At 30.3% G+C, this 11,634-nt stretch overlaps 1 protein-coding gene across 1 annotated transcript; it reads left to right on the top strand.

Moving 5' to 3' along the window:
- The first annotated feature begins 2,288 nt into the window (after positions 1–2,288).
- Positions 2,289–7,281, top strand: LOC114163406 (uncharacterized). Its single transcript, XM_085666403.1, has 4 exons — positions 2,289–3,521; positions 6,421–6,765; positions 6,857–7,048; positions 7,117–7,281. Exons 1-4 carry the CDS (start codon positions 2,571–2,573, stop codon positions 7,279–7,281), a joined length of 1,653 nt encoding a protein of 550 aa, XP_085522529.1. The 5' UTR covers positions 2,289–2,570.
- Positions 7,282–11,634: the final 4,353 nt, after the last annotated feature.

Raw genomic sequence — 11,634 nt, 5'->3', positions numbered from 1 at the left:
TATTAAAGTAGTACTTTTTTACCTAAATAAATAGTTTGTCAAAGTTTATAAAAAAAACTTTATTAACCTATATTTATCTTTTATTTAAGCTAGCATTTTATTATCTAAACAATCAAGTTTAAAACTATTGAAGCACTTTTTCTCACAAATTAATTCAAGGCCTGCTTTTCTTTCGTCGCATTATTACTGATTGCACCTCCATCCTAATATAAAAAAGATTAAGAAAACTAAAATACTTCTCTTACTCAACCATGCCATCATCACTGTTACTGTACTTCGTTCTCCTTGCATTTTCTGAGAGCGAGAAAAAAAAGAAAAGTGAGCTTGTAATGCAAAAAAGCTTGTTCTAGAAAACTTATTCTAGAATATATCATTCATGCTTTAGAAAGCTTGTTGGGTAAATTCTATTAGGAAAAAATCATTTTAGAACAAATTTTGTGTTTGAAAAACTTGTTCTGTAAGTTTCATTTTAGAAAACTCATTTAAGACAGTTGGAAATTCTGTTCTAGAAAACTTATTTCATGTTATAAAAAACTAATTTCAAAAGTTATGTTCCAAAAGTCATGTAAAATCCTGGAAAACTTGTTCCCAAAAATTTCTAAAATAAATAATTTAAAAGTCACTTAAAAAAAACAAAATGATTATTTTAAAAGTTATGGAACAGCAATTAAAAATTATAGGATGAGGAAGAAAAGGCCTTAGTTCAAGCACTAAATGAAGCCCACCTTCAGAAAATAAGATATGGAAATGCCTAATCCATAAATAAACAAACTATAAAAGATATCATTTTTTTCTTTTTTGCTTGAACACTACAACGTAGCATGGGGGTTTCTTCCTGCACCCCCAATATTTCTTCTGCACCTCCAAATATTCATGCTCTTCCATTTATGCCCTTGGAAAATTAAATAAATAAAAAAAGTTTAATTAGGTAGACGCAATTATGAATGGCAGAGTTAGTTGGCTGCCTGAATTAATTACCGGCCAGTCGTTTATATACCCTGCACCCCTCTTCAGTTTCACTTTCAGTTTCACTTACATTTACTTTCACTTTCAGTGCAAAAAATTTCGTGGTTGAGGTGTGAAATTCCATTTGCTTCATTTCTTCTCAGAAAAAGAGGTACGCCTATTTAGAATAGAAATTTATATTTGATAAGTTTATGTGTGAGATAAATGTTGGTGCATTTTTAATATTTCATGAAGTCATTTTTATTTATGGAAGTGTCATGTAGAACTTAAGTTATTTTTTCCATATACGGAAGTCGACTTCCGGAAGTGTATATGTAAAACGGAAGTCGACTTCCGGAGGCAAGTAAAATTTAATAATTTTTTTCCTTCTACGGAAGTCGACTTCCGAAAGTGTATGAATAAATCGGAAGTGGACTTCCGGTGAAGTAAATGTTTATAGTGTTACGGAAGTGGACTTCCGGTTTTAAAGTGAATATTTCGCCCGGAAGTCGAGTATTTGTTTGGTAAGTAGTGTGGTGAGTAAATTTTTTCCACTTCCGTAGTTAGTGGTTTATCTTGTTTTTCTTTTTTTCCACTTCCGATGCTTTCTATGTTCTACCATGCTTTTTTTCTTTTTTTTTTCATTTTTCCACTCCACTTCCGTAGATGGCTAACCTTTGTTTTTTCTTTGTTTTTTCTTTTTCAGTTTTCCACTCCACTTCCGTAGATGGCTAACCTTTGTTTTTTCTTTGTTTTTCTTTTTCAGTTTTCCACTTCGCTATACTAAGTTGTCTTTTTTCTTTTTTCTTTCACTTTTCTACTTCCATGCTTTTAGACTTAGTAATATTTTAATTTATTTTATTTTGTAATTTATAATTTTGTTACGGTTTGAATAATAACTTATTTTTTATTTTTTATTTATTTATATTATTTATTTAACTTTTATTTACATGAATATTTATTTTTTGTTTATATTTTTGTATGTTTTAATTATTATTTGTTTAAGTTTACTATTTATTTATTTATTGTGTGTTTGTTTTATATTTTTGAATGAATATTTTTAATTTTTATTGATTGAATTTAATTTTTTTTTTATTTTTTTATGGTTGAGTGTTTATGTATATTTGATTTTTTTTATATTTATTTAATTGTTTGAGGAATATTTTAATTTTTTTATATTTATTTTATTTTGTAAAAAGTGGTATTGATTACTAATGTTAGATTATAGGTGGTTAAAGTTATCTAAGATGGACGATCTTCCTTTAAATTTTATGGATTCACAAGTAAATTCGAGTTTCATCTCAGATTTCTCTTCTTTTATAAATGAGATGAGTGATGGAGACTATACAAATAATTTTACGACTGATCAGATATTTTCAACACGAGATGAGTTGATTCAGTGGGTTCGAGGGATATCATTTCATCTTGGTTTTGTTGTTGTCACTATCAGATCTGACAAAGCTACTGGTCAACCTGGGAGGAAAACGTATGTATTGTTAGGCTGTGAAAGGGGTGGTAAGTATAGGAAGTATAAATCTGATGTTCAGCCTAGTGTCTCTGGCACAAGAAAATGTGATTGTCCATTTAAACTCAGAGGCAAACCAATCAGTAATGGAGATGGTTGGATGTTGAAGGTAATGTGTGGATATCATAACCATGATGTGTCTCATACACTAGTTGGTCACCCATTTGTTGGGAGGTTAAAATCTTATGAACAATCCTTGCTTGTTGACATGTCTAAGAGTCAAGTCAAGCCAGCAAATATTCTACTCACTCTCAAAGAAAATAGTGAGTGTAATGTCACAACAATAAAGCAAATTTATAATGCAAGATACACTTATAAACGATCGTTGAGAGATTCAAGAACTGAATTACAACACTTGATGATGTTGTTAGATCGTGATAATTACATCCATTGGAGTAGATGTCTACATGAATTTGAAGTGGTTAGTGATTTGTTTTGGACACATCCTGATTCTGTTAAATTGTTGAATGCATTTAATATCGTATTCTTGATGGACACCACCTACAAAACCAACAAATATCGATTGCCATTACTTGAGATTGTTGGGGTGACATCTACAGGGTTGACTTTCTCTGCTGCGTTTGCATTCATATCTAGTGAACGAGAATCTAATTTCACTTGGGCCCTAGAAAGATTTAGAGGATTATTCCTGACCTCTGAGGGCGGTCCACAAGTAATTGTGAGCGACAGAGACCTTGCTTTGATGAATGCTATTGGTAGTGTTTTTCCTAATTGTTATCATCTCCTCTACCGATTCCATATTCAGAAAAATGTGCAAGCGAAGTGTAAAATGTTAGTAAATTCTGTTGACGCATGGGATGTTGTGATGGAAGCATGGGAAAATGTTATGTATTGTGAAGATGAGTCGTACTTTAATGATTGTGTTGACCGCCTTCGTCATGTTTGTATCTCATGGCCTTTATTCTTTGAGTATGTCAATGAAAGTTGGATAATTCCTTATAAAAAATTCTTTGTAAAGGCATGGACAAATCGAGTAATGCATTTAGGAAACACAACATCAAACAGGTATGTTTCATTGTTATTATCATCAATTATGTTCTTAATTCACTTATAATATTGTTTATGTTAAATATAATAGGGTTGAATCAGCGCACTGGAGCCTGAAGAAAGTTCTAGGAAGCAGTATGGGAGACTTATGCTCGTGTTGGGATGCAATCCATAACGTTATTATCCTCCAACATAATGAAATCAAGGCATCTTTTGAAAAAAGTATAAATCTGATCAGTGACGCGTATAAGGGAGGCATGTATAAAAGATTGGTTGGAATTGTATCAAGACATGCTTTAGGACTCATTGCTGATGAGGTTGAACGAGTCAATCATATAGGATTTGACAGCGGGAGTTGTGGATGTGTGTTGAGAGCGACATATGGTTTACCATTAGAGATGGCAAATAAACCCGTGCCCGTGGGTATCACCCGAACCCGTCCCCGTTTTGACGGGGAATCCCCGCTTTGACTGGGTATGGGTATGGGTATGGGTAATACCCGAAATTTTCAACTGGGGATGGGGATGGGGATGGGGATATATATATACCCGCCCAAATACCCGTCTCCGCTTAAATTACTAAACTATTTATAATTTATTAAATAATCTAAAAAATATATATAAATAAATAATATATTTACACATATAATATAATATAATATAATATAATATAGTATATATACATATAAATAAAATATACTTATATATATATATATATATATATATATATTTACACATATACATGTAATATAATATAATATAATATAATATACATATAATGTATATACATAATAATATAATATAATATATATAATATATACGTATAAAACAAATTAATCATTTAACTAGTGAGATCTTTTATAAACAAATTTATAACATTACAAATTTATAAAAATTTAAAAGAAATATATATATATATATATATATATATATATATATATATATAAATATAAGCATAAAATATCTACGCATATACATATAATATATATACATAATAATATAATATATATTATTATATTTATATTATTATATAATATAATATAATATATACTTAAAATAAATATATATCTATAAAAATATATATATATATATATATATATATATATATATATATAAACATAAGATATCCACACATATAATATATATACATAGTAATAATAATATAATATATAATATAATATAATATATATAAATAATTATATATATATATATATATAAACATAAGATATCCACACATATAATATGTATATACATAGTAATATAATATAATATATAATATAATATAATATAATATATATATATATATATATATATATATATATATATATATATATATATATATATATATATATATATATATATATAACATATTTCTCATTCTCTTTGTTTTTTGTTATACACTTTGTTTACTCTCTCAATTGTCTGGTTTGTTTTTCAAGATTTAATTTTGAAGGTAATTTTTCTTCTTCTTATTACATAATTTTTACTCTCTGTACATGGTTATGTTCAAATAGGTGTTCCTCAATTTCATTCTATGAAATAATTTTTAGGTTACACATTTGATTATCTTTATTTATTTATTTATTTTCATGAAAATGTTTGACTCTTATTTTGTAGCTCTTCTTTTTGTTACTTTGGTTATACACTTTTTTACTCTCTTTTAATTGTTTGGCTTGTTCTTTAAGGTTTAAGCAGATCTTCAAGGTACTTTTCCTTTTATCATAATCTTAATTATACATTTTTTTTCCGTTATGTTATGTTCAAATGGATATTCTCAAATTTGGGTCACACATTTAATTATCTTTACTCCTTTATGATAATTTTATTTATTATTTATTTTTTGTTTCATGATAATACTATAGAGGCTTTGATGTGTACAAGAAGTTGGATATGGAACTCAAACCATCTAGGTAAGTTACTCAAATTTATTAATATTTTTTGTTAGTATTTTTTGTGAATTCTCATCTAATATTCTACATTTGGTGTTTGTAGGTGTTAAAAAATTAAAAGGAAAAGATGTTCTCATGAGTAAAAATGAATCTGATGAAGAAGGTACATTATATTCTAGTAATTAAAATTTTCAATTTCAATTATTATATCATATCTAATTTTTCATTTTTTTTCTATGTGTAGGTGGATCGAATGCAAATGAAACCACTGATCATTTGTAAAATTAATAAATATTTTGGTTATTATAAAATTTTAGTAATGTGTAATTTTTTAGCTTTTATATAATTATTTGAATTTTATTTAGTTGTTATTTGATACTTTAATTTGAGATTTATACTATGATAATATTTTTCTTAATATTTGACATCATGAAAATCAAAAAGAGTATGTTATTTTAATATTGAATATTTTGATAGTATCATGATTCCGTTGGTGTGATTTTTAAATTTTTTTTATAAAAAATATTTAATTGATATATGGAACAATAAAAAAATGGGTATGGGTATGGGTATAAGAAAATACCCGTTACCCGGTGGGGATGGGGATGGGTCAAAAGTTGTATACCCGTTGGGTTTGGGGATGGGGATGGGGATGAATTTTTATTATGGGGATGGGGATGGGATCATGATACCCGTACCCGCCCCGCCCCGTTGCCATCCCTATTTACCATGTGCTTGTGAATTAGCACGATATGTCTATGGGGTGATTCCTCCGACTGTTCTTCATATAATGTGGACTAGATTAAGCTTCTCAAATATTTCATCAAATGAATCGCTTCCTAGGTTATGCATAGACAAAGAAATTGATATGGTTGTCAATCGTTTCAGTGAAGTCGATATTGCAGGAAAAGTAACAATCAAACAAAAGTTACATGAAATTGCGTGTCCTGCAATGACATCAATGGTGGCTCCAACGCACAAAGTTAAAACCAAAGGTGCACAACAAAAAAAAGGTCATCGATCAGAACGGTCCACTAAGCGTGATCCATCGTACTTTGAGCAAGTCGACGCCTTCTTTTCCTCTCACAGTGGTCATTCCATGAAAAGTGACACGAAATTTAAAAGGAAATGTAAAGAAAGTGCAATTTCGATGTTAGATCAATTTCATCCTATATGTCACCCTTACATTGTGAATGTTGTTGATGTGGTTGCTGATGGCCATTGTGGGTATAGATGTATTGCTGCCTTGTTAGGAATGGGTGAGGAATCGTGGCCCCTAATCCGACATGATCTTTTTAAAGAACTTAGTCAATGGCGTGATGAATACGCAAGATTAGTAGGATCTTATGACCATCTTGAAGAACTAAGGAAGTCATTGTTAGTGGAATCGCAAGCAGGGGTATGTTATATCCATTTCTTGAAACTTTACTGTTCACTTCTTACAAATACGTTTCTTAACCAATATTAATCATTATTTACATTATTTACAGGCTAATATGGATAAGTGGATGACTATACCTGATATGGGCTACACAATTGCTAATCGGTATAATGTTATCTTAGTCTGCTTATCATCACGGCAAAACATTACAATTTTTCCACTACGTTCCAGACCACCAATTGATTCAAGACAACATAAGCTAATATGTATAGGACATGTTCACGATTCTCATTTTGTTCAGGTAACCCAATTGTTGTATTTTTTATTTGATTTACAATTTCAATGTATGACATCATTCATTTGTTACAGGTTCACTTAAAAGATGGTTGTCCTATACCCATGGTAGATATCATATCATCTACACATTGTTATCCTGAGGCTCGAGCTTGGTCTGCATTTTACGCTAACAGGATGCAGACATTTGTGCACTTGATGGGTGTGAATAGTAGTTATGTAGACTTGGGCATGGACTGATGTTTGTATTTAATTTTTTAAGGATAGTTATTTTTGTAACTCAATATTTTGTCATATAGACATTAAAAACTATTTGTAATTATTCAGCATATTTATAAAATTATAACTCCTCTGGCCAAGGGACGAATATATTTTGGCCTTAGTGCAATGACCATTAACTCAACAAAAAAAAAATAATTGCATATAAACACACATTAAAACACATTACAAAAATTAGAAGTTCTACATCATAAAATATCAAAAGCTTATGACTATTTAACTAATATAAAGGATAGAAATAAAGTCAAGTTCACTTAAGAATATAGAAAGGTCTCCTATCCACAACTAGACCGCCTCCCTCGCACATTTCGACCTCCTCTATTACTACTGCCATATTCTTCAACTGCCTGACGACCTATCCGCAACGCCTCATTAGTGTGTTCCCATGCTACTGTCCCCTCAGTCACATCGCGACAATCAACCATCCTCTGTAAGACGGAAATCATGCGTCTAATAGCACCCTGTAATGACAACATGAAATGAAGTAAATTAAATAATTTATATGTATTGAAATCTAGTTTTCAAATACTTACAGATAAGCCGGATGATGAATCGGGTGATCTCCTCTGCGGTGGTAGATCATCTGGTACATGTCGTCGAAGTCGGGGCACTAAAGTAGGTCGATCGTCATGGTTACCCGAAATAATATACGGATGAGATACTTGTCTAAACCACTGTAGGTAGCCGTCTACACAAGAATAAGGAGGTACAGCTGGAAGCAAACCTTTCAACACATGATCCGCAAAGCGAATCCATCGAGCATCAATGTCTGCTAAGCTGAAATCACCAATAGAAAGTGGAGACCTCGGGATATGCTGCATAAACCCAAATTGGCGCAAGACACGATCCGGCAGATGACGGTGCACAATTTCTCCCAACCGGATGAAGCCACAGAATAGAGCGATGTTCATAAGAGGACGAGTAACCCGATGTGTTACGTAGGGGTTCCAAATGACCCCATCGTACGTAAGTGCATCCAATTGTGCCCTAACCTCAAGCAACGTACAATTCAGTCTCGGTATCACATAACGCGTCGCCCGAGGTCTCTGTTCATCATAGTTGTCCAGTACTTGCTTCCTTCCTAATCCTGGGAAATGCTCATATATCCAACTCTACAAACAAAAAGATTTTCAACAACGAAACAAAAAATATGACCAAAGTAAAAAGTTAATTTTTGAAAAATATTTTTGTACCTGTAAAAGAGTAAGATATCCAGCTAATTGCTTTGTGTGGGCAAGGCTGGCATCGCTAAGCTGCTCATAAAGATGTGTCAATGCAGCAGCTCCCCATGCAAACCTTCCACAAGACTGCAGATCTGCAAACAGATTGAGGTACGAGACGTTGATGGAGGTAGCACTCTTATTCACAAAGATCGTGCACCCAACAAGATGCAGTAGATATGCCCGTGCCGCAAACTCCCACTGCTCATTGTCACAACACTCAGTGTAGACGTCTCTCAACCAACTGAGTCTTACATAAGGACCACGACAATGATTCAACTCAGATGACGCCTTCGACCGTTCAACGCCTAAAAGATCAATCACACACTGAAGAGCAACATCGAAGTCTAATGCTTCATTGCTTAAAAGCTCTCCAACTATAGGCAAATGGAGAAGGACAAAGACGTCGTCTAATGTCACAGTCATCTCTCCAAAAGGAAGATGAAAGCTGCTGGTCTCTCTATGCCACCTCTCAACAAAAGCTAGTATCAGACCCTTATCAGGATATTCATATATTATATCACATAGTGGCATCAACCCTGAATTTTGAACAAATGGCTGAATAGCTGCATGACAAACTCCGAATCTTTTCAATTTCTTGCCATGGGACACTAACTTCATGTCCACTCGGTCCTAATAAAAACCATTATACAAATATTATAAATTCATCCACCAATTTCAACAAATAAATTATTAAAGTACAATACTAACCTGGCCATCCCAAATAGCACATGCCACATGATCAGCAAATTCGGTCAACAAAGATGTATCCTCGGGTCCTCCAGGAAATCCTCCTAAAACATCGTGGTCCTGCCCGGCAACAACCTCCTCATGCTGAATTATATTTTCTTGCTCCTCATGAATATCAGTAGGAACTGGTAATGATGGACTAGCTTCTCCATGACTAGTTGATGAACCACCTTCCCCATGAGATGATGGACCACTCTCTGTATGATGACCCTTACCTCTTCTACGAACAGATGCAGTAGGTCTCTGCCTAGGCTCTTGCTCAGAAGCCTCAGCATGTGAAGAACTTGAGCCACCACGATGAGCTCCTCTTGTCCTAGCCATGTCTGTAATTAAAAATAAAATTATTCGAACAATATAATTAATTAAAATTATCCAAAATTATAAATAATAATTATAATTTTTACAAATAATAATTATTTATAATTATTAATATTCAAAATTATAATATATTATTATTATTCAAAATTATAATTATTTAAAATTATATTTACTCAACAATAAAATTAATTAAAATTCAAATTATTCAAAATCGTAAATAACTCAAATTTTAATTATTCAAAATTATCATTATTTTAATTTATATTTACTCAATAATTAAATTAATTAAAATTAAAATTATTCAAAATTATAATTATTTACAATTATATTTACTCAATAATAAAATTAATTAAAATTTAAATTATTCAAAAATCATAAATAACCAAAATTTTAATTATTCAAAATTATAATTATTTAAATTTATATTTACTGAATAATAAAATTCATTAAAATTTAAATTATTCAAAATGGTAAATAACTAAAATTTTAATTATTCAAAATTATAATTATTTGAAATTATATTTACTCAATAAAAAATTATTTAAAAATAAAATTATTCAATATCGTAAATAACTAAATTTATAATTATTCAAAATTATAATTATTTAAATTTATATTTACTCAATAATAAATTAATTAAAATTAAAATTTATCAAAATCATAAACCAATTAAAATTTTAATTAATCTAAATTATAATTATTTAAAATTATAATTATTTAAATTTATATTTGCTCAATAATAAAATTAATTAAAATTAAAATTATTCAAAATCTTAATAACTAAAATTTTAATTATTCTAAATTATAATTATTTAAAATTATATTTACTCAATAATAAAATTAATTAAAATTTAAATTATTCAAAATCATAAATAACTATAATTTTAATTATTTTAAATTCTAATTATTTTAAATTATAATTTTTTAAAATTATATTTACTCAATAATAAAATTAAATAAAATTAAAATTATTCAAAATCGTAAATAACTAAAATTTTAATTATTCTAAATTTTACTTTTTTAAAATTATAATTAATTAAAATTAATAATAATTAAAATTAATTAATATCAAAATTATTTACATTAAAATTAAAATGAAGTAAAAAAAATTGTGGAACACGTCATTACGTTATTACGGAAGTGGAACTCGCCTTACGGAAGTGGAACTCGCCTACGGAAGTCGAACTCACCTACGGAAGTCGAACTCACCTACGGAAGTTGAACTGGCCTACGGAAGTGGAACTGCTCTTACGGAAATCAATATTTACTAACTACGGAAGTCGACTTCCGGTATTGATGTCGACTTCCGTAAGTGCCATTTTTTTTTCTTCCCAACCTGGTTCCACGACTTCCAGCTTTTTGTGTTTTTACAGATCTATATTCAAATAAAAAATAATAACTACGTACAACAAACATAACAAAGATGGCAGAAACAATCAATAAATTATAAAATTAAAATATACAACGGGATAGTTTTAGCTTTACTTACCTGGAGAGGAATGGGGAAGGGAAGAGGAAGAGCGGACAAAAAAAATTAGAAGGAGTGGGGCAGAGTGAAGCACGTTAGAGTGGTGAGTGGGGGCAGATGAGAGATTGGGGGGGTGTGCGGCGGCTAGGGTTGAGTGAAAACAAGTGAAACATTAAATAGGAGAGAGAAATAGAGATTAATTGATTTAAAATTTAAAAATACTAAAAGGGTAGTTTTGGAATTTATGAAAAGTTTGGAGGTGCAGAAGAAATATTGGGGGTGCAGGAAGAAAACCCCCGTAGCATTGAATGAACGAGTTGGGCTAAGTCTAGCATTTGTGAGTTTGGACTGGATATTCAAAATACAAGACCCAAATATATATTACAGCAACTCATAAAAGAGTGATTCTATTTGCTCCTCAATTTTTCTTTTATATTTCAAAAATTAATGTTTATAATGTAAAAAATAGACGGGGATTTGTGTTGTGCCCTCTTTGTGAAGATTTTGAGTTCAAACTTTTTTTTTCTAATTTAGACTAAATGTTTTTTCCTCTATTTC

This window comes from Vigna unguiculata, chromosome 9 (genome assembly GCF_037176805.1).
Source record: "Vigna unguiculata cultivar grain cowpea cultivar isolate G323 ecotype 2 chromosome 9, ASM3717680v1, whole genome shotgun sequence".
NCBI classification, from domain to species: domain Eukaryota; kingdom Viridiplantae; phylum Streptophyta; class Magnoliopsida; order Fabales; family Fabaceae; genus Vigna; species Vigna unguiculata.
Note: the sequence above shows the minus strand (reverse complement) of the source record. Positions and strands in the feature narration are given on the sequence as shown.

Bases quoted from the DNA above. Each gene is read 5' to 3' on its own strand.
- LOC114163406 (XM_085666403.1), top strand. From the start codon at position 2,571: ATGTTGAAGGTAATGTGTGGATATCATAACCATGATGTGTCTCATACA. The intron at 3,522-6,420 runs ATTATGTTCTTA...GATCCATCGTAC, and splicing joins TTTCATTGTTATTATCATCA to TTTGAGCAAGTCGACGCCTT. The intron at 7,049-7,116 runs GTAACCCAATTG...CATTTGTTACAG, and splicing joins ACGATTCTCATTTTGTTCAG to GTTCACTTAAAAGATGGTTG.